This window comes from Colletotrichum truncatum, assembly GCF_014235925.2.
Source record: "Colletotrichum truncatum strain CMES1059 chromosome Unknown Contig_0010, whole genome shotgun sequence".
NCBI lineage: Eukaryota > Fungi > Ascomycota > Sordariomycetes > Glomerellales > Glomerellaceae > Colletotrichum > Colletotrichum truncatum.
The window spans coordinates 1,537,117-1,559,988 of NW_027222407.1; the positions used below are offsets into that span (position 1 = coordinate 1,537,117).

Here is a 22,872-nt window from a genome sequence, read left to right on the forward strand (position 1 = left end):
GGCGCTAGTGGACCCCCGAGTCATTGAAAGGGCGCAAAACTTTACATTTTTGACATGCCCCACCACCCCCCCCCCAGTATCCACCCCGCCGAAGGCGGAGATGCCGCTTTAATCGGTGGGCCGGGGGTGGTCGGTCATACACCGCGCGACCGGATGACGTGCGTTTGCGAAAACCGGGGTTTAGCTCCGTCAGACGCAACGGCTCTCTCTCTCTCTCAGCCTTTAATTGACACGCTTACACACATACCGGGTACGCAAATTTCAGCCCTTCCGTGACACGCTACCGCCGTACGAGCAATCCTAAATTGACATGAGACAATTTGCCATACACTCCGCTGTAAAGTCCGTTCATCCGATGCCGAGTTCGAGTAAAAAAACGGCACTAGGTATTCATAGCAAATTGACAAGTGTTATTCACGACATGGGTATCAATGCAAGCACGCTAAACGCAATGCCATCTTCTCCCTACCAATATCCACACACAACTCTCTCTCTAGATTCCCGTATCTACACCTTATCATCACTTCTTGGCCTTGGGCGAAAGCACCTTGACCCCCTGCGCGGAATCCCACACGCTGGCGCTCACCCTCGTCGGTATCTTCCTCCCCCTCAGGCGCTGGTCGATAAGCCACATGCCAACCACAAACTCCTGCTTGTTCAGCATCCCCCTATGTCCGCGATCAACCAAATCCCAAACTTCAGCGAGCTCCTCCTGCGGCAACCGTGACCGACGCCAGATCTCGCGCGCAACGATATTGACAACGCAGTCTACGGCGTCCGCCGCCGGCGGCGATGTCCCGTTCTGCATGGCCTGCGGCGCAAACGAAGGGAGCAGGACTCCGCGATTGCTCGCCCAGACCGCCTCGTAGCGGCGCCGCTCACGGAGCGTAATTTCGTCGCGCCAGCGCTTGCGCGCACCTTCGGCGTGTGAGTGCTTGTTGCTCGCGCGCTGGTGCTTCTTTTTGCGAATCTCGTCTTCGTCGTCGGATTTCGACGGCGGACGGCGGAGCGTCTGGCGCAACCGCGGGGATTTCGTGCGGTTGGGGAGCGGGGGCGGAGATAGCGCCGAGTTGCCCGTGTTCGAGGGCGTGAGGCGTGTCGCGGCGAGGGAGCCCGCCATGATTGCGTTGGAGAGGGAATTGAGCGGCAGACTCGTGGATGAGGACGCCGGGGTGCGCCGCGGGGTGTTTCGGGTGGGGGAGCTGTTCAAGGATGACCGACTGGGTGTGCTGAGCGACGAATGAGTCTGGCGAGAAGGCTGTTTAATCGGGATCGGGTCAGGGACAGCGGTGAGACCGGATGATGCCGACACAAAGGTGTCGTTAGACGAGCTTGTATCGGAAGTGGAGGGCCGGGGTTCAGACTCGGGACGCGGCAAGAATGGTTCTTGCAGTGGGGCCTGGCCGTAAACCGATGCCATGCTTTTAGGCTTCGTTAATGGCGGAGCTTCCGATTCCCTGGCTTTACTAGCGGTTCCCCGGGGCTGCGGGGGCGTCGGCGGCCGGATCTTGGCCTTGGAGCCGGGTCGTTTCGGCTGAGGGGAAACAACCTCAGTCTGGACCCGGCGGACCACAGGCGGTGAGCTCGGGGCCTGTTGCACCTTTGGCCGTGACCTCCGCGGTTCGGGGGCAGCGGGAGGGATCTTGGACTGTGAGACCTCGGTCTGCGTGATGGGCACCGACGCGAGATGCTTCATTGACCTTTTCTCGGAGATGACGGGAGCAGGCTGCAGTGCCGGCCCCTCGCGATCCTGTTTCTTCGTCTGCGGCGCCTGCTCCGATTCTACCCTCTTGTGAACCGGCTTCTTAGCCGGCGACAAAGGCGGCTTTGCGGGCTTCGGCGCGGGTTTGTCCACTTGAGGCGGCCCCAAATCTCCATTCTTCGGCTCAACAGCCGCCGGCGTAATCGGCCTGGGCTTCGTAGGCTTCGGAACAGGTTTCTTAACCCGCGGCGTGACTACATCTTCCGACTTTTTCTCCACCGGCGTAGGCGTGATCGGTCTCGGTTTAATCACAGGCTTCTCCTTTTCCTCAATGCCCATCCTCGCAGCCTTGGCTCGAGCAGGGCTCATCTCCCTCTCGGGCGTCGGCGACCTCAACCCAGGTCTCCCCCTCGCTTTGGTATTTGCCCTGGGCACATCCCCACCGCTCCTCTTGACAGGATCGACGTTGTCATCCCTCTCAAACATGCTAATCAAATGACCTGTGCCCGGTATAGACGTGGTATCAGGCATACCCGATCTGCCGCTCACACTATCCTCCTCCTCTTCAGAGCTACCCCTGCGTCCCCTCCGCCCGCTAGCCCTGGCACTCTGCTGCATCTGCTGTAGCTGATTCAGCTGAGCGGGCGTCAACGCGGAGGGGCTCGCGTACGGGGGCTGCGGCGTAGGAGACGCGCTCCGCGAGGCGGCCAGCGCGGCAGCGATATAACTCGGACTCTTCGGATCCAGTCTCGTGTGAGGTGACAAATGTGACGCTGTAGACGTAGACGGGCTAGATGCGAGGAACGACGATAACCTGTCCCTCATATCCGCCGTGCCGTCTCTTCCGCCGCCGAAACTGCTCGTGGCGACGCTCGTACCTGTATGCTGGTGGTGAATCGGGCTCGTGCTGCGGCTGCGGTCGGCGATGGAGGCGGCGGCAAGGCTGGGGTTGCCTCCTCGAACAGCATTCGTAGTAGTAGTAGCGGTGGTCGGTTTCGGGGGAGGAATAGGCTTGGGTTTCGTCTTGCTGAAGGCGAGGTTGGCGCCCTTTAACGCCGCGGCGGCGTCAGAGGCACCGCCGGCCGGATGGTGGTTGTTCATCATCATTGTGATGGACGACCGGGAAGAGGAGGAGTCGAGGTTGACGAGAGTACAAGCTTAATCGTCATCGGAGGTATATCGCAGATGTCGATGGTGTTGGTGATGGTTTAGTGACTCCGCGATGTCACGATCATCATGGAAGATGAGCGATTGATGGAGGATTCAATTAAAAGGAGCTGTAGATATTCGACGGCGGCTATTGTTGGTTGGGAGAGAAAAAGAAGGACACACACACCGCATTCAGCTGCGCCCCAGTGAGGAGGTGAAAAAAAGAAGGGGAGAAAAAAAATAAAGTCACGTTCGCACCTCCGCGGCTGAGTGAGCTTCCAGCTTAGCTTCACTGTGGAGGCCACCGGATGGGATGGGAAGGATGGGATGGGATGATTTGGGGGGGGGGGAGGAAACAACAAGATGAACGGGTGGCCCGGTGACCTGTCACATCCCCTACCCCTCCTGCGCCCCAGTTGTCTGTAGCAGAAGAGAAAAGACATAATCCAATGCCTACTATGTATGGTATCTCAGTTCCCAGTGGATATCCACAGCGCATCCGAGAGGCCTATAAGGCTGAGACATTTGGGGAAGAGACCCCCCCCACTGGCATGACAGTGTCCGACACCTGGAGTTACAGGGGGGGTGTGGGCGGTGAATGCCATTGTATAAGTATACACAAACCCTTTCAAAAATATGCTGCACTAAGGGGGAAACTGCACTAAGTAATACTGAGTAAGTATCAACACACTGACCAGGGGTGGGGGAACCTTCCATGACGCAAATTTATTGGAGACCTACCTGGTTTTGAGGGGGAGGGGGAAGCTATCCGGTCAATCCAAAGATCATCAAGGAACACCACCGAAGATCTCGACATCACCGGCGTCATAGCGGATCAACATGCCCTGACTAAGGGAGGGTATGGCGGCAGCTCTAAAAGGCCCCAGAGGGACGACAATCCCCCCTCCATGGGATATCTTGGTCTGCTTGTCTTGGTGTTTTAGTTCCCTCTGCCGGCCTTTCCGTCACTTACACCCATTTCTACTCACATGGCCAACTCTAATCATCCTCGGTCGGCATCATCGGCTTCACAAATTCTGCTATGGGACAATAAAAATATAAGAACAGGTGATATATACACCTCTTTTTGACTACTTTAAGAATACCTATTTATGCTTCCGTACTGGCTTAAACGAAACAGAAAAAAAAAAAGACAACAAAATCCAGCAAGGACCAAGAATAAAGATGGAAAAAAAAAAAACTAAACAACAAAAGCAGTTGTCCGCTCCGATTCTTTGCCGAGACATCCCTCGACAAGAAAGACCAAAACACAGAACCAAACTCCGATTATTCCATCCCTTACCTTCCTTCAATTAGGTATCATGGATACCTCAATAATGGGTATGTTCAACAGGGACGGCCTTCATCAAACTACTCCTCCTGGAGGAGCTGCTCTGCACGATGACAGAGATGAACGGCTTGGTCCCGAATCCTCCGGAAAAATAAACAATAGCCTCGCGGCCAAGTTATCAACATGTACCGAAGAGACAAAAGAGAATCAAACCCCGTCGGGGCTCCTCGCCTTCCTCCGCTCCCTCCATATGCAACTGGAGCCTTGGAAAATAATAACGACAGAGAAGACGAAGTGTAAAGGATAAAAAGAAAAGACACAGTATTCATTCTGCAGATGCAAATGTCTGTGGGGTTGGGGCTTTTTGGGGGGAGATCCTTGGCGTCCTTTTTTGTTGCTGAAAAGACAATACGTCCTGAGTCGACATTGATCGTTCCGGACATGAGCGGCATAATCATCCGACATAATCATCAAAAGGCTGAGAAATTTTATTCCAAACGAGCGTGAACGAGAGACGAAAAAGACATGGTGCTCGTGTGCTGATCATCATTCTGGCTTTTTAGTATCCGTCCTCGTCCGTCCACTCGCTGCCCGAGATGATGCGGTTTCCCTCAACGTCTGCATACCCATGCCCAGCATGGGTTTGCGGCGGGAAGCCACGCTGTCTCTTGGGGTCGTTTGCTGGTGGCCGTTGTTCGGACTCGGGCTCGAATCGCTTGCCCCGCGCCGCTCGCACCTTGGCGTAGTACGTGTCCGTCGCGTCCTGTTCTGGCTCACTGGCATCGTCGTAGGTCTCCCAGTTCTCAGAACCCGTCACGTTACTTGAGCCGTTTGACGAGTTGGAGATCTGGCGACTCGACTGTCCCTGGGGGTACGAGGATGGTTGTGCCCGGATGGTTGATGAGTGGTATTCGTACTGGGAGGAGCCTTGGGACTGGTGTGATGACGCCGAGGCATGCGAGTTGTGAGAAGTATGCGACGCGTGCGACGTGTGAGAGAGGGTCGAGTTGGCTCTCATGAGCCGCGGCTGCTGGCAGTCGTCATAGACGTCTTCCAGCTCGACCTGCCGCACGATGCTACCGCCCAAACCAGCCGACTTGTATGCGTTGGTAGGAGTCTCCAAGTCCATAGCGTGGAGATCGCGCATCTTTGGAGGAGGAGCGCGAAGTTGAGGGGCCCCACGTATTGTGGCATACGCATCAATTCGCGACTCGGGTCGTTGCATTCTCTCAGGAGAGTTGTTGCCGTACTTTAGGTTGGTAAGCGGTGCGCGTGCCGGAATTCTCGATGGGCTACCAGGTGGCTTGGTGAGGGTACCGTGGTTGCTGAGAGTGCTGTAGTTGTTGTGGAGACTGCCCAGAGAAGACACCGGGCGAGGGCTACTCGGGGCCTTCGCGTAGGCGGAGACTGGTCTGGCCTGGGATGCGGCATTCATGTTGTTCGCGCTGCGTTTAGTAGTTGGTGCGGGAGCAACAGGTGTCTTGGCTCCCTGGCGGGTAGGTGGTCTCATAACAGCGCTGACACTATTTGCGCGGCCGTGGCCAGCTCTCGGCTTTGTCGCCGAGGCCATTTGTCCAGCACCGGGGGTCTTAGATCGTGGGGGAGGCGCCGGCCTCTCGTCAGCGTCCACGACATCCAGGTACCTCTCACCATGGACCAGGAATGGCCGTCCATACTCATCCTCGAAGCGCTCGAGGATTTGGCGTAGGTCGGCAGCGACCTTGGGCAACTCCTTGGCAATACGCTTGCGCATCTTTTCTTCTCTGAGGAGCTTGCCGGGATCGCGCCTCTCGCCCTTTTGACCGCGCATCATGAGTCGAGAAGCATCCTGGCTGGAGGCTGCAAGCTCATCGCGGTCGTGGGTGAGGCTCTTGTGCCTGTCGATGAGTGCCAGAGTAGGAGCGCGCTGCTCCTTGAGAACTTCAAGACGGGCAATTTCGCGCTCGTGGGCTTCCAGGAGAGCATCGCTATATACGTCGGAAAAAGCAGGAGTGAACTCGAGCATCTCGTCTTCAGACAGGTAGAGGGCATCCCAAAGCTCTTGCAGCTTGCAGCGGGCGTCCTCAACAAAGAGATGCAGGTTCTGTCGCTTGAGCTCGTTGAGGCGGGCCAGTTCGTCCTCGAATTCGTTAATCTGACGGACGCCACAGCCTCGGTTGCTGTTGAGGAAGGCTTTCCTCTCTCCCACGTCGACCTCGAGCTTCTCCCATAGAGCTTCCACAGCGGCCCGCAGGTCCTTGAGGCGCTTCTCCCGGTTCTTCTTCTCCTCTGACAACTTGTCGCGCTTGGCCCTGAGGCGCTCGATGTCCTCCTGGTGCAGACCTAATTGCTCAGGCGCATCTCGGTAATATTTGACGATGGCGCCGTCGGTTTGGGCCTGGGGGGTGCCTAGCTCAGCCCAGAGCTGGATGGTGTGTTCGCAAAGGGCCTTAACGGTTGCGACACGGCGACTGTACTCTTCATAGACTCTCGTAAATTCGTTGTCGAGCTTGTCAACGTAGGCGGGTGACAGATCGAAATTCGTAGGGACGGACTGGTTCGGTCCCGTCGGGGGGAGGGGGATCTGGACAAAGGTAGGTTCGAGGTGTGACGAATACGACTCGAGAGCTTCGACAAGTTCTGGGGAGAAGAGTTAGTGTGCCCAGTGATGGTGTCGCGGTTGCCGAGCCAACTCACTCTTGACCTGTGCGAAGCGCTCCTTGTGCAATCTGCTAACGTGGGCGTGCTTCTCCTTGAGAGCCTTTAAACACCTGATTAGGGGATATGTGATCTTGATGTCATCCCCATCGCGGTCGCGGCGACCGCTAATCGAAGCCTCCATCTGGCGAATGTTGTTGATCATGCGCTCAGCTTCCTCCACCATCTCTTCCTTCTCAACAGTAACCAGACGGACCTGGTCGGTCAGGGCCTTTGAGAGGGCCTCGAAGAGCTACCGGGAGGGAACGTTAGCACATAAAAGCAAAGCAGGTGACCGGGTAGGAGCGTACGTCTGCCTCGCGCGCCTCGCGATCATGGTTAGGGACGCCGATCTCATCGAACAAGCCGTGTAGCTGGCCGATGATGGTGTTGACCTGCTGGGACAGGTAACTAGTGTCCATGGCGGATTATGTCGACAAAACGGCAAACCTTGAAAAAGAAGAGGAGAAAGAAACCAACGTCGTAGGAGGGGGAGGACTCGGAGGTAGTAATATCGATTAGGAAGGGGACGCCGGGATAGAGTGAAAAAAAAAATAGTGGGTTACAGCGCAAAAGGCTGGGGGATGATACTATTCGCGAGGCGGGGAATTAGGTGCGGCGTAGTGACGGGATTTTTTCCCCGGTCGGATTTGTTTACTTTATCTTGACTGGGGGGTGGAGGATCTGGGAAGTAGTTGTCACCGAGCAGTTTGCGGCTCAAGGTTCATCGTCTGGTCGCAAGAGAAATAATGTAAACGAGAGACGGAGTAGAGAATGTGTATCTGTGCAGTCTCCCTGGAAGTTGTGGATTGTCAGAGACTGCAATTAGTGCCTCTTTTTGTTCTTTCCTTCGTTCCTGTCGTAGTGGGTAGGCGTGAGAAAAGGGGGGGGAAAGAGAGAAAGACAAAAGGTAAGAAGGGGGGGAAAGATCGAGGATGATGGTGAAGATACAAAGTGGGTGGCCGGTGACTGTCATGGGCCAGATTTAGCGGGTTTGCCTGTTCTTGTTCACGTTGTGGACCGTCGCCAGGGGCAACGACCAACCGCAAAGACAACTCGTGTGGTGGGTTTCAGCAAAGAGCTACCCCGCCATTGGTTCACCAATTGGCTTTGGGGGGTGGATGTTTTAGCGGCCTGTCGCTTGCCTGTCACCTTCAGCCCATCCGTCTTAGGTAAGCTTGGCTATTATTGTTAAGAGGCTGGTACCTCGTTGGTTGGTTGGTTGAGTCTTGTTGCTATGGGTGTGTCTATGAATGTTTACCTCCCATGTGATTCAACAACCATAATACGTCAAACAATAAAATAAAACAAAATCTATTGCGACAGAGTCAAAAAACATCTGTGCTTCCTGCAGTCAATGAGGCTCTATAATCTCTCATCTTTCGCCTTTCCGATCGCCTGCTGCAGTATGCAAACACTTGGACAAACAGCTGAAGGCGCAGTCTCCATAGCCCCATCCTAAAGCCCGAGACCCGCGCATCGCTTTGTTTACATTGGCCAATTCCTTGTTGACTAGGCTTCCGGATCGCCTCCAATAGGCGTGTCCGTCCTGCAAGTCATATCCAGCCTGGACCGTAAGTCGAGTGGCTCGCATTTGCATCGCATGCACATCGCATATCGCATGGGCTCCAAAACTATGCTAGCACTTTACTAGTACACTATATACAGGCACACAGGCACGCACACGCAATCGATGGATGCTGTTCCTGCTGGTCTACTGCACCATGATGGATCCCTCTCTCTTGGGTTCTCTTGGACGCGAGGTTTTGTAGGAATTCTGTAGTAAAAAAAGATGGCACAAAACCAGGAAAACTCCATCTTTTGCTCATCTCGGCTCTTTTCCATCCCATGTCTCCAGCCCCTGCCTGGCCCCGTTTCGCAGTGGGCGCGTGCTTCCCCCCCAGCGGTGAGATGCAGCTTCACGCTCTCACCATGGTGACGGCCGCAAACCTTGCCCCAAACCTTGCTTTGTCTGCATTGTTGTCGGCGATTACTCGCATGTTGCCATTGGCCAGCCTCCTTTCTTATTCTCGTTTCCTTCTTTTTCTATTGAGTCATTGTCCTGTCATCATGGAGTTTGCGATCTAGGCATTGTCTTTTCTCCCTCAGCTGGCCCCTCCTTTTTGAGGCTGGGAATCTGTACTAGTCCACGATACGGATAACAAAACACACAAATACCATGTTTACTCCAAGGTAACGGACTAGATAGAGAGCCGCCCCATTGATCATCTGGCCCATGCTCCCTCCCTTTTCCCCCCCAGACTTCCCGCTGAAAATCATCGTAATCCACCCCGTCAAAAAAGCTGGTTTTGTCTCCGCTGCTTTTGCCCTCTTCCAACACACCTCAACCCGGCACGGCTAAGGCCGGACGCGCTAATAAGCTTCTGGGTCGAATACTTCCTGCCATCCTTTTTTTTATCCATGCTTTTCCCTTCTCCTACGACGTCATCAATCCGGCACCACCCTGCCCTGCCGTGTGACATTGTTGCCGGGGGAGCCATCATCTGCCATGCATTCATCCCCCTCCCACTCTCCAAGAAGAAACTCTACGATAATTATTCCGTACCCAACCGATAGGATTATGATCCCTGTGTATATCTGCACCTACGTCCGTAAGTAATAATGAACACTATTCCACGTCTGCACGTGGGCAGGCTTCTTACGCCCCATTTTGACGCCTTCTTTGCTCGTCTTGATCTGTTGATGTCTCGTGGTAGACAGTGGTGCTGCACGGAATATTCTATCTGGTAACCTTTGATGATCGTTCCTGGATCAGTCTGAGTGACTATTCAATGGGAGATGATAAAAGATTCGATGCGCCCACCTTAAGCTTCTAGCAATATTCTCTCATGAGAGAATCAGCTGAACAACTGACTCCAGTTCCTTATGCTGTGTTCCGCCATTCAGTCACACAGAAATGCCGCAATGGTAGCGATTTCTTCATGTATTACGCCCATGGCTACGAGACAAACAGATCCTGCTGTTTGAGGTGGATTCTTCATTGTTTTGATGACATTTAATTATGAATGAGTTTCAACGTTTCCCATACAATGGCATTGTCGTTGTCGTCTGTATGAAACCTGTCTTAGACCAGTTCCAACCCGGTGCAGAACTACCCTGCAACCATTGGAGAACGGCCTGAGACACCTCGATAGTGCAAGCCCTTGATTGCCTATTCAGGAGAAGGGAGAAATACCCCTCTTGAGCCCATCAAGTCGGACAGACTGAGACTGGTCACAATGCTCTCAGCAGACCAAAAGTTCCTATCGTTTTCAGCGTTTAGACGGTAGCTGCGAAGACGGGAATGTGAGACGTACATTAACATTAGACTTAAAAAATCATTAGTGATCTCCATCCTGGCCTTGTGTATATCTACGCTCCGACCACCCGCACCTTGTTACACGTCCCCCCTTCGCAGATAACTGGTGCCTTTTGCTTCTTCGTTCCCTTTTCCGCGAGGTCATCACCAAACTCATTCCCTTCTTCAGACGCTGCCTCTTACGCTTTCCTGGCTTGCCGTCGGTGAAAATACGCTGCCGCCCCCAGCGCGATGACGCCAAGCGACACGCCAATACCGATACCCGCCTTGGCGCCGGTGCTGAGGCCTTCGTCCCCAAAGTTGTCGGGCATAATTTGCGAGGTAGAAGATGTTTTTTTTTTTTTTTTTTGGCAGGCGATCAGTATTTGAGGAAGAAATCACCAAACGTCGCAACATTCACTAGTCGGTCGTAAATGATGTGTTTTCTTGGACTTTGGCAGGAATCGGTCCCTTGCAGAGTTTACCTGTCCACTTACAACTTTGGGGAACAATTGTTTACCCGCTGTAATGACCTTCCTTTTTAGGGCCAGTCTGTTCCGACGCCAGCCGTCCCCGGGATCAAAAGATGGCAACTGAATCTTTTGGAGTCTTTTCAATTATAGACAGGCAGTGAAATATCTTCAAGGCTAGGTAGGTATCTGAAGGCATTTTTCAATACTGGGCTCATGCAGTTTTTCCCGAAGCAAAATGAAGATCATCTCCCATCGGCCGTCGCGAGAAATAGTGGGTCTAAGCGGGATACTACTTTGCATCTTGCTTTGCACGCCACTTTCTATTATTGGCTCTCTGTTTTCCAATACTGTGCTTAATGGACAAGGTCTGCGTGGTATTTGGGCCTGATAAAAGAATAGGTTTCTATGAAAAGTTCTGTTTAATCAGCTGTTGTTAGATAACAGGACGAATTCACATGGGAGAAGCAAGTGGGGTCAAGGGCACACAATGGACGCCATACGTAAGAAAATGCCCAAGGTGAGCGAAGTGAAAACCATATTGACAATTTGTTGTCTGGGTAAACGGTCTTTAACTGGAAAATCTCTGGGTAGCCTATCCTAGAGAAAGAGTTAAAAGGGCCAATGGTTAAACAGAGCCCTAACTACTTGCCATGATTACAGATCGTAAACTTACGGGAGAGGAAGTAGCACGTACAGAGAAGCTTGATCAGGCCCAAGACATGTCTGGTATGAATCCATACAATCGTTGAGACATCGGTCACGACTTTGCTGACTCAGAACGAGAAATACATATTTGATCAGAGTAACCAATACCTATACCTGTCAAAAGCCCTAGCTGTTTCTTTGAGACCGTCTCTACGATCAAACTGCAATCAGCACAGTACCCTTGCACAGGGTAGCGTAACTGTACTTAAAGTATCAGTGAAAGGAGGCCATCATCCTCGCAGAGAATGAAACAAAACGAAACACTGATAAGATCAGTAGAATTGGTGGCTGGAAAGCAGCAGGAATGGGGAAAGCGAAATGGTGGGCAAACAAGCAACCGACCAACTTACGACCCTACTTCACAACATCCGCCACTAGCCTGGTATGGAAAGCAATCGATAACAATATAGCGATGCAGATGGATTCTTAAACTGGTTCATATTTCTAGTGAGATTGCATTATCCGTCTTCGCACGGCGTATCGGGGACTAATCAGCTCCGATGTTGGTCACTTGGCACTAGAAAATCCAGTATTCGGGTTCAGGTTTGCAATTGCATTGGCCATGCCTGTATCCCGCACACTACTTTATCCATGAATCTCATAAACTTTTCGCGTTGTCAGCATGGGACGCGGGTCCAAATAGCTGGGCCACCTCTATTTCTTGCGCGTTTTAGGATGATCGTCGTTCGTTATTGTGACTTGCAAACCATGATGCCATGGACACCTCCTTTCATGGTAAGATCGGCTCCAGTAGGCGTGACTCGTGGATAATGCTCCGTAAACTTGGAGTTAAACTAATCAATGCCTAACGCTGACAGAACAAAGTTTGCGCTGAGCTATATTTGGCCAATAACAGAATTTCATTATCCTGAATATGTAGCTACAGGACCCGTTTCCTCCTTCAGAAAACTGAGGGCTCTGCATCAACAAGCGGACGAGCTACCACTGACACAGAATGATTACTTAGGAGTCCGGCGTGTAATTCAACTCAACCCGCACCGAGCTTTATCACGGCAAATCTTATATACAAACGACGAAATAGTCCGCATATCCAGCAGTTCTAAACTCCAAAATATCTCCCAGTGGCTCTTGTTCGACCGACAATCCGGACAACATCAATCCACGCAACCGAGCACGAAATGCAGTTAACCACTTTGGCAACCCTGAGCCTTTTTCTCGGCCTCCCCCTGACGGCTGTTGCCCAGAGCGCATGTACGGGCGCCACAATCGCAGACAACAAGAACTTGGACGAGAGCGTCGCTTTTAATTTCAACAAGCAACGCAACATATACGAAACGGTCTTAGAGATGGGCGCTGCGGCAGCTAGAGTCCCAGGCCTGAACATTAACAACTACAGCGACGACAAGAAGAAATTTTGTTTGGCCAGCGAGCCCAGCACCCCGCAAATAGTCAGCTGCTTTGAACTCGGCCCGCATTCAACGTGCGCTGTGAGCGATTATTATGGCAAGCCTTTTAGACTTGATACCTATCTTATTTAATGAATAGGTGAGTCAACGGTCGTCATAATTCATTTGCTGATTCTGACCAAAATGCAGCTACTACTTTACGAACCCGGAAGCCAAAGCCCAAGTTGGCCAGCCGACTTTGCTACTCCTTGGTCTTCCTTGCTTCATGTCACGAAATTTTATTTCCTTTTTTTGCGAAGAAACGAAGACACGATTTTAAATTTACCACATTAGAAGAACTAATAGTTACTCACTGCTGGACTCGAGATGCATTCAGGCGCAGTGAATCCTTTAGTTATGTGCACCTCGAGAATGGTCCTTCCGTTATCGTTACTGAAGACATTTCATTTCCCCGGAATTTAGCTTAAACCATGCAAGCAAGAAACAACATTTTCTAAGCCCTGGATGACAGCCCTCTCGGGCCGGCTGTCAGCGACACCCAAGACACAACAAAGATTGCTGGCAGTTGGTTTTCTAAGTCGGACAGGGTGACCAATGCTGCTTCCAGACATCGTCATGAGCAACGTTTACGCGACACCGCAAACCCCGGCATCTTCTAAGCCGCATAATTTGGGAAGTATTTCTCTTCCTTTTGTCAGAGCCTTGCATAAAACCTGCTGTTTATGTGCGGAAACATATGCCTTCTTCCTGTGGAAGATGTGATGTCTAGCCCGGGGATTTCGCTCGGAGCGTCAACTATCTTTATATAATTTGAGCAAGGGCGCAGCGGTCGATGTTGCGAACAGTGGATACACAAAACCGTTTAAAAGGCGGCAAGTGGCAGTGCTCCCTGCAGAAGAGAACAGTGTTGAAGGAGCAGGAATAGGTAGGCAACATGTTGGAAGTCCGTCTCTAGCACAAACTGCAAGCCTCTCTGCGATGAAGGCCCCGAGCGAAGTTATCGTTGCATAAGTGATGCTACAAGATTGGAGGAAATCGGCTGTCAAGTCCAACAAAACTATCGACGCGTGACTTACGAGCTTAGTAGTATGTTCGGCGAAGCTACGTGCTGGTCAGCGTGAGGCTTCGGAGTCAATGCCATCTCTTCGAAATCCCCAATGCAAGGCGAAGCGACAAAGATGGGGACCTGAGGCAGGGGTGATCTCGGGTTGATAAATGAGTTTCGATCATGCCATCTTGTTGTCGCTAATTATAATAGTAGGTTCGCCGCATAATATAATGTAATATCTTCTTAACGATACAATAACCTCAGAATATTGTGTCCAACTTGTCACGGGTATGCGTTCTCCAGTTTATCAAGCCGTACATGTTCTAATATCACTTTGTGTTAGATTTTGTGAGAAGCTCGTGAGGTTATGCATAGGACTTCTTCCTGCCTCCAAGATCGGCCTGCTCAGGCTAAGAGGCGGAAGTTTGGCATTAAAAGGTCGCAAAAAGGAGGTAGATTGTGTCTCCTACTCGATAATTGATTCCCAGAGTTCATGTCTACGTGCGCTGCCTGTCCAACGCAACTCAAGCAACAATACAAGTCCACCACAACATAGCAAACCACAGGCCGGGAACGCCTACGCCTATAAAATAGATGAAAACGTAGGCCTCAAGACTGCGTTGAAATGAAGGCAACTTTGTGATGGAAATGGCATAATGTAGGCCAAAGATGAGTAGAATGACGAAAAAGAGAAGCTCCACCAGACAGATGCTACACGGGGAGCCGATCGCTATGCAGTCTTGGTCTTTGGGTTTGATTCCCAAGAGTTCCGGGATGCGTGGCGTGGCCACTATCCATCGCAGGAGGGGGGAGAAAGGTATGCGTGGGAAATTGTGAGAGAATGGGGCGTGCGAGTGTAACAATAAAGTGTGCGAGTACATTGATAATGTGTGCGATCATAATGATAATGCGTGCGAGTATAATGAGGTTGCGTTTGAAGAAGACTTTTAGTACAACCCATAGGTGAGTGATGGGTCGCCACAACCATTCCAGGCCAACAACGCGAAATATCAGCTCGCCAGAGGTCACGTTAGCCAAAATTTTCATCGCTGGGCAGTGTCGATGTAGTCTGGTAAGAGATGGAAAGGTAATGGGCCAGCGGGTTGGTTTATTTTGAGGTTGGAAATGGACTTTAGCAAATGTTAGTTCCGTGAGGATTAGATCACCGATCCTGAAATTGATAAATTTGTAAGCTGTCCCTTATGATCCTACTTACAAGGAGATGTGACTCTTTGGCTATTTCCATTCGCATAGGTCAGAGTTATCAAGGTCCTCACTAACCTACTGGTCGTGGAGGCCATTCTGTGGGAGGGTTTAGCCTATAGGCTTGAATACCAAGTTGTCCATGAACTCTGAGCTTGCTAGTGCTAGTTGATGCATTTTCTTGTCCCGAATATTGTGTCTCAGCCTGTTGACGTTAACCACAATTATCTAATCCAAAAATATTCCATCGTGACCAAAGCCATCACTGTAATTCCATCTCTCTCCATACTATTATGCTAAAGCTAATTTTCTTAGTCTGATTAACAAAGACCGATTTAGATCTCGCTGGGGACTGTGCCGTTGAGCTTGAGGTTAGCGATTATTAAGGCGAAGACTGCCCAGCCGCCTGGGCTGTGAAAGAATAGGATTGAATTGATGAAATGGATGTTTTACAGACCCCCCAAACCACTTGACCTCATGGCGGACGGTCGGTTCCCTCATGCTCTTACCTATTCTATTTTCTCCTACGAACAGTTGACACGGGAAATAATAAGACGGGACAGGCGTTGAGATGGAGCTGGCAGGCAGGACTTCTGCTACTGAAGCCACTTGGTCTTTCGCCCTTTTCTCAAAAGAGAGTAAACGAAATCGTGAAATCAAACAATGAAAATGAGACCACGCAGTCCGGCTTCCCTTCTTTTGCGAGGATGTCACTCGTGCTTTGGCAGCTTGTAGAAGCACTTGTTAGCTATGACGCCGAACATACCAGTCAAATATACCAGGACAACCCACCAGGCGTTTGCAATAGTTTCATCATACAAAACACCTTCGTCCTGTCATGTTGTATTCCAAGCACAAGCGCTCAAACTCACAATATTGCATGCTGAACTGCCTACTCCAACACAAATAACATAAAAAAGGACAGTAACATTACATCCGCAAGATATTTAATTTCACCTGATAACCAAGGGCATAACACAGGCTGGGTTGTTTATTGAAACGTGTAAGTCTTTCATTGGTAATCTTAAACCTGTCAATGTAGGTACCGCCAAGCTAGCTAGCCAACACTTCATCCATCGATTGTTTCCTTGCAAAAGTAGAATTTCAAGCTCAGCCAGGTCTCGCTTACATGTTCTTGAGGCGACGGACCTGCTGATTTCGCCATCATCTTCCTTCAACTCTATCCGTCTCAATGCTAACGAATTGCCGTCCGCCTTTACTAAACTTTCCCCTACAAGTCGCCCTTTGCATGAACTAGTCAAGACCAAAACCACTTGCTCAGAAGCCCTTCATCTGTGCTGCTGATTCTCGGCATTTGCTAGATCGCAGCTAATCCAGCAATACACGGGTGTCACTGTAAGTTCATTGACACTGTTCCGGTTCCCTACGATGCTGCGCATGGCAAGCCACCTCAAATGGCCGTGCCAGACTCTCCTTTCAGCAAAGCTGCAAGACTAGCCTCCTCATCATCCGAATCATCATCGTCTCCACCCATCAAGTCAATGACAAGAATCGATCCCGAGCTCAACGTGTCCAGTTGAAAGCCCGCCTGCAAGACCTCCGTAGCATCGTGGACACAGCCCGCAACGCTGAGGCCGATGTCCGCATCCTTTAACGCAAGACAGACTTGACGAAAGTGTTCATGATGCGTCTCCTGGTCTTCGTCAAAGATCAGTATGACATTGTGGTGTGTGAGGCAGAAGCTTTCGTCAATCTTGGCCTTGGTCAGTGCTGTCGATATTTGTGCTGGCTCGGTCTTGTCGGTGACTGTGAGTCTGGTGAAGATGCTTCCGTTGAGCAGGGCTTCGGCTGCGCTGGACTTTTTGGGTGTGAAAATTGAGACATTTGGCGGTAGGGCTGGCGCAGCCGGAGCTGCATTGGTGGCCTTTGCAGTTGCCATCTTGCTATGACTATCGAGTTTTGATATTGAGAAGAAAAATTGGGTTTCGGCGTGAAGTTGCACACACAAAAATTCATTATCGCTTATGTAAGCGTGACGTACCCAAGGAGACTGCTAGTGGTGGGCGTAACCTAGCTAAAGGGTACCCTCACTTTACACCGGCGGCGATGCCAAAAGATGGATGCTGATAATTTGGCTTACAGCATTCTTACACGGTCGCAGCCACATCCACTGTAGCGGCAATGTACAATTGTCGGGGGCTGCCGACGTGAAGTTACATAAGCAATAATTTGCAAGCCATTTTGCCAAATGTACCTATGAAATGATCTGACCAGCTGTCTCTATGTTACCACGTGTTTACTCCAGTTACCAACTTCGTATACCTAATCTGCTCACGTCAAAAGAGCCTTTCTACTAATGCACCGTGATGTAGTAGCTTGTAACGCCCTCTGGTCTAGACTCATTGCTGCTAACCTACTAGCTTTCCCATCAGTCAGCTTCACCTGCTTGTTGATGGATTCTAAATTGCCTGAGGATTGTCGTCTACTTAAAGTAGATTCCTTCATAATATGCTGTATACTTCTTTGACGTTTGAAGAGAAAACAAAAGAGGACCTCTTTGCATTACCGGCCGAACACATCGCCCAGCTCTGGATTTAGTATTAGTAGAGTGGTGGTGAAAATGAAAGTTGTGGAAACAAGCATTAGCTCTATTCATTCGCACCATTCTCACATAAACCTGCCACACCAGATCAGGCTGAGCAGGCTGCAACGGTTTGCGGACCTTGGGATGTGGATGCATGTGACATAGCCACTTTTATAGTTACATGCAGGATAATCAGCCAAGCCCTCAAGCAGCTATGGCTACTATTGGCTGCTCTTCATCAGCCGCACAAGAGCTCATGGTTTGTCCCTCACCCCGCTCAGCTCTCCCTTTGTCAAAAAATCTGACATTGAACAAATTCTGTTGCTGTGATAATCATTCGCGCCTCCAGTTTCATTTTGCGACGCGACGTTTTTTTTTACGTTATTCATTTTTGGGAGCGATTTGTCTCATAGAGGCCATAATTATGGCTGGTAGATACGACGATTATTTACCGTCAGATGGATACCAATACTTATCTGCCCCTCGACCAAACCGGGGCTACCACTCCGACGATGAAGCACGACAGAAGAAAAAGACTGTGTATTTCGACCATTCGGGCCCGCCTGCATCAGGGCAACCAACTAGGCCATTGCTTACATCAGGGCAACCAACTAGGCCATCGCCTCCACGACAGTTTGCCCGTCCCGTTGACGCACAGTACTACAGCCGAGTGCCATCTCCCCCTCCACTTAGGACCGACAATCGGAGATTTTCTTCCCAAGATGTACGGCCATCGCGTGCCGTGAGTCCACCAGTTGGTGGCTCATCGTATCTATCAGCCTCTGGCCAGGAACGTCTGTACGGCATCCAGCCCCCATCACTCAGAATTCGTGACCCAGCCGGCAACACGAAAAACGTCAGTGGGAGACACAGCCAGTCTTTCGTTCCGCAAAGGCAAGACTTGGGAACTTCATTTCCGGAAGTCAAGCCCCCGACGGAGAAACGCTCCTGGTACGACAGGCCAAGCTCTGATGCTGGAATTTCCGCAATGACTAGACCGTCCTTGGCCGCATCTAAAAAATCGATTTCCTCATCTGGAACGGGAACACTGGGCGACAAAGTTTACCGATATAATGAGCTAGGCGAGTCAGAGTTTAGGTTAGTGAGGGTGCTTCCTGCGCGGATGTCCAAGATTAAATGTGAGGTGGTTCATGCATCGATCTCAAGTCCTCCCAGATACATCGCTATATCATATGCTTGGGGAGATGCAGGAGATACCAGGCGTCTGGAGCTTGAAGGCGCAGACATTCCCGTCTCTGTGAGCCTGCACGGCGCTCTGGATGCGGTACGGCAAAAGAATGAAATTGTTACCGTCTGGGTGGATGCGCTCTGTATCGACCAGCAGAACAGAGACGAAAGGACAAGGCAGGTTCAACTCATGACCAAAATTTACAGCAAAGCTCAGTCCGTGGCTATATGGCTGGGTCCCGAAAGCGACCGAAGTGCAGCAGCGGCTGAATTCATTCAAGATGTAGCCGAGAGAGCTGAATCACCGAACCGAATAACGAAGCTTTTATCAACCAAAAGCAATGAGTCTGATGTATCTGCAACAGTATCGCTCTTTGAGAGGGACTACTGGAAGAGACTATGGGTCGTCCAGGAAGTATTCAATGCAAAGGATGTCACCGTCTACTGCGGATCTAGCAAGCTCCCATGGGACATTTACAAGGAAGCATCCCGTGTTTTTCAGAGACACAAGGGCGACTTGGATTACTACTTCCCTGGTAACTCGCAAGGTAGAACATACGCCAGGGCGTCCCAGAACCATTTCACATACTCTCAGATCCTGGCTTACCAGGGCCCTGGAAGTCTTCCAGATGTTCGATCACTTGTACATTTTGGGGAAGAGTCTCTCTTGGAGGTCATGCGTGCCTGCAGGCGGAAGCTTGCCTCGGATGCAAAGGACAAGGTGTTTGGCATTCTCGGATTGCTCTCTGAAGATGTCAGAAACGAGTTCACAGTTGATTACAGCTTGTCCGTCAAGGAAATATATACCAACGTTGTCGACTTTCTCGTATGGACCACGGGCCGCCTAGATGTCATCTGCGAATCCATCCATTACCCCTTGCACACGAACACAGCGAGTCTGCCTTCTTGGGTTCCTGACTGGTCGCATATCCCGGACACGTCGGCAATGTGCGCCATGAATATCACGCCCCCATTTTGGGCGTCTGGAGGAAAGCAGGCTCAGTTTTTATTCAAGGACGACCGTCGGAACAAACTCGAAATCAGTGGCATACAAATCGATACCATCAGTGCCCACGGCATCGCCGTCGGTACTCTTTGCACGCTGGCCGACTACCTCATGGCTTTTATCCATTGGAGGGCACTCCTTCTGAGCTACTATAAAGCGGATGCGATAGAGTGTCAGGACATATTCTGTAGAACCCTATGCCTCAACCAGGTGCCGCGAGCGTGGGCCAAGTCGACGGACTGGGTGAAGGCGTGCTACCATGTCTTTGCATCCTTGATCAGGGAACGGCTACCGCATCTACCGCTTGACCGGGAGCTCGAGCGATACATTGATGCAAAAGTTGACATAAAACCTGAAGCTCGTCGGAGGTTTCTTCAGGAACACTTTGGTTCACGGATGATGGGTCGGTGCTTTTACACAACGAAGCAAGGTCTCCTGGGCCTCGGCTCCGGCTTTATGGCCATTGGCGACGTCGTCGTTGTGCCATACGGGTGCAACACGCCGGTTATACTCCGCCCTGAAGGCTGCCGCTCCGAGTACCGATATGTAGGCGATGCCTACCTCCATGGGTACATGTACGGGAGAGCCGTTGATGAATTACGTTTGGGGGACAGGAAGGAGGCAAAGTTCATACTTCATTGATCCAGATGAACAAGGAGGCTTTGCCCCATGAATGTCGCCCCATGTTGATACCCACAAGCACGTATACTATAGATTAAAGTTAAAATCAGGAGTCCCCCGATACGAAAAGTCAAAGTTAAGAAGTCACTCGGTACGAAAACACGATTCATGCAATTGCCCTCGGGGCTTTGATTCTAAATACACACGCTATATGGGCATGTACAAGAAAAAGAATATCTACAGGTAAACAAGCCTTTAGTGCCTTTCCACAGAATATGGCATTTGCGAATCTCTCTTCCGGGGCCAAAATGTGCCCGAGCAGATCTCGCTGGTTGATTCGGAGCTTTTTAAGAGCTCTTGATGTCGGACTCGGAGTACTTGCATGAAGCAGAGGGACCCGAGCCATTTTCGGTGGGCTCGTCGCCGGAGTCGTTGCCGGTGAAGGTGGTGCAGATCTCCTTGACACCGGAAGCAACGATGTTGGTGAAGGTGGCAGTGTCGCCGTAGTTGGAGTTGATACCTAGGGTTTTGATGTCAGCTTTTGCTGCTATATAAAGAGGCCACAGAGGATTAAAGGACTTACCAGCAAGGAGCTTTCCGGAGGAGGCGTTGATGTCGTCAAAGATGACGTGGCGCTCAGACATGGTCTTGCAGTTGCCGCAGCTGCGGTAAAGCTTGCCGAAATCAGAGACGGTGAAGCCAGAGACGGAGAGGGTACCGGCGCCGTTGTGCTGAAGGACCTTGTCGCTGGCTCCGGAGGCACCGCCGCCGGTGATCTTGGTGGTCTCGCCGGCATCCTGCTTCTTGATGGTGAAGGCATCCTCACAGACAGCAGACCACCAGACGTTGGTAAGAGTGCAGCCACCGTTGCAGTGAACACCCTCGATCTGGTTAGGGCCGATGATGACGTTGGAGAGCGTGGCACCCTTCTCGAGGATGAAGACAGCGTCGGAGTCACCGCCCTCAGCCTGGCCAGTGCAGGAGACGCCACGGTCAAACATCTTCATACCTCCGTCGAAGCTCTTGCCGGCAGCAACAGTCTGAGCGGCCTTGAGAACCGAGGTGCCGGAAGCAGCGGGGATGTTACCGCCAGAGGTGCCGTTGCCAGCTGCGCGGCCGACGACCAGGGGGTTAGTGCCGTTGCCCGGGTTGCCGGGGTGGGAAGTGATGATGGATCCGGGGGGACGAGTCTTGTTGGCGTGCTTGGTCTTGCGAGCCTTCTTCGCTGACTTGGTCTTGGTGGGCTTGTCTCCAGACTCGGCGCGGGCAGCGTGGTGGAGGAAGTCGAAGTAGCCGTGCTCGGCACGGGCAATGGCCTGGGGTGCGCCTGCGGGAGCGGGAGCGGCAGCGATGCCGAGCACCATAGTGCTGAGAGCGACGACGAATGAGTACTTCATCTTGGATATGTGTGTACGAGTTGGTGGTATTGGGAGAGATGTGTGAGAGAGAGGAGAACCGGCTTGTCTACTTGAGAGAGTGTAAAGAGGATTCAAGCCTGCTTGAAAGAGTGTAATGAACAATGGATGCTGCACAGAGCGTGAGTTGAAAGGAATGAGGGAGAAGAAAAGGATGTTTTTGGGATGGACGTCAAGCCTTACTTATATCGAAGTGTGATGCCAGGTTCACAGTATCTTCCCACGCCCACGTCTGCCGTAGAGTTACACTACCGACACTCATCTCGAATGGGTCCAGGCTAGAATTGGGAGTGGTTCAATATCGTCCAAGCACAGGAGACCCAGTTTCTCTACCGGCCGCCCAGATCTCAATCAAGAAGCGACGCGGAGGAAATGAAAGCGTCGATGCAGGTAGTGAAGATCGCAAGAGCCACACATCCACCATGTTTCCGTAATGTGGGCCGCACCAAGAGATCCTGTCAGACTTAGCGGCAACGGCAGTGAACTGACAAGAGTGGGAAGTCCTGTATCCCCTCGGTATGCGCCCACTCTCGAAATGGAGGCGATTCCCGAGTTGAACATGGACTCATCCCAACTTGATTGTTTGTATGCAGGTCTTTGCCCAAAGGAGAGGAGAATGGACCACTCTGGTATGGTCAGGTCGACCGGGGGCCCCCGTCTCTGACTAGCCAGGCCCGCCCTTTAATTCGATCTCCTTGGCTTCGAAGCTTGAACACAGACAAACCTCGGGTCTTGAATAAAGTGGTAGTTCAAGAGTGTGGGTTCCTGGGAACCTGTGCTGTGCTGGTTTGTTGTACAGCCGCTAAGCCACGTACACACACACACACACACCCCAGCATCGCAATACCTCCGACGAACTTGACTCTATTGAGTCTGTCACTCAGTCACTCACAACACCCCCCCACTAGACCCCTTGGCTCTTCATCACTCCCACACACCCACAGACACACCATGTTGCCGCCCACTACCCCGTGCTGGTCTCTCAGGGGCACATCTCCATGTTATCTCGCCCCTTGCAGCTCGTTTCGAAACATGCGAACACGACAACAGGCCAACCATCATGAACCTGTCTATCGCGAATCTCCACCCTCCCCAGTTTTCCAAAGCAGTGCCAAGAGTTTCTCAGACGAAGAAATCGCAGCGCCTATATTGCCTTCACGTCTGTCACCAGTCGAGGCCACGCGA

At 51.5% G+C, this 22,872-nt stretch overlaps 7 protein-coding genes across 7 annotated transcripts; 2 read left to right on the forward strand and 5 right to left on the reverse strand.

Annotated features, from left to right (window-relative positions):
* Positions 1 to 520: 520 nt before the first annotated feature.
* Positions 521 to 2,809, reverse strand: CTRU02_213861 (Increased rDNA silencing protein 4; the record flags this gene model as incomplete). The annotated part of the gene is made up of 1 exon (XM_036731119.1): positions 521 to 2,809. The coding sequence occupies one exon, from the start codon at positions 2,807 to 2,809 to the stop codon at positions 521 to 523; it is 2,289 nt and encodes a 762-aa protein (XP_036577204.1).
* Positions 2,810 to 4,701: 1,892 nt separating this feature from the next.
* On the reverse strand, positions 4,702 to 7,240 carry CTRU02_213862 (microtubule associated protein; the record flags this gene model as incomplete). The annotated part of the gene is made up of 3 exons (XM_036731120.1): positions 4,702 to 6,761; positions 6,819 to 7,071; positions 7,130 to 7,240. 3 exons carry the CDS (start codon positions 7,238 to 7,240, stop codon positions 4,702 to 4,704), a joined length of 2,424 nt encoding a protein of 807 aa, XP_036577205.1.
* A 2,919-nt stretch (positions 7,241 to 10,159) lies between these two features.
* Positions 10,160 to 10,294, reverse strand: CTRU02_213863 (uncharacterized protein; the record flags this gene model as incomplete). Its single annotated transcript, XM_070206141.1, has 1 exon — positions 10,160 to 10,294. One exon carries the CDS (start codon positions 10,292 to 10,294, stop codon positions 10,160 to 10,162), a length of 135 nt encoding a protein of 44 aa, XP_070060173.1.
* A 2,139-nt stretch (positions 10,295 to 12,433) lies between these two features.
* On the forward strand, positions 12,434 to 12,793 carry CTRU02_213864 (uncharacterized protein; the record flags this gene model as incomplete). The annotated part of the gene is made up of 1 exon (XM_036731122.1): positions 12,434 to 12,793. One exon carries the CDS (start codon positions 12,434 to 12,436, stop codon positions 12,791 to 12,793), a length of 360 nt encoding a protein of 119 aa, XP_036577207.1.
* Positions 12,794 to 16,323: 3,530 nt separating this feature from the next.
* On the reverse strand, positions 16,324 to 16,812 carry CTRU02_213865 (uncharacterized protein; the record flags this gene model as incomplete). Its single annotated transcript, XM_036731123.1, has 1 exon — positions 16,324 to 16,812. The coding sequence occupies one exon, from the start codon at positions 16,810 to 16,812 to the stop codon at positions 16,324 to 16,326; it is 489 nt and encodes a 162-aa protein (XP_036577208.1).
* A 1,069-nt stretch (positions 16,813 to 17,881) lies between these two features.
* On the forward strand, positions 17,882 to 20,293 carry CTRU02_213866 (heterokaryon incompatibility protein; the record flags this gene model as incomplete). Its single annotated transcript, XM_036731125.1, has 1 exon — positions 17,882 to 20,293. One exon carries the CDS (start codon positions 17,882 to 17,884, stop codon positions 20,291 to 20,293), a length of 2,412 nt encoding a protein of 803 aa, XP_036577209.1.
* A 326-nt stretch (positions 20,294 to 20,619) lies between these two features.
* CTRU02_213867 (pectate lyase D 3) lies at positions 20,620 to 21,669 on the reverse strand (the record flags this gene model as incomplete). The annotated part of the gene is made up of 2 exons (XM_070206142.1): positions 20,620 to 20,792; positions 20,856 to 21,669. 2 exons carry the CDS (start codon positions 21,667 to 21,669, stop codon positions 20,620 to 20,622), a joined length of 987 nt encoding a protein of 328 aa, XP_070060174.1.
* Positions 21,670 to 22,872: the final 1,203 nt, after the last annotated feature.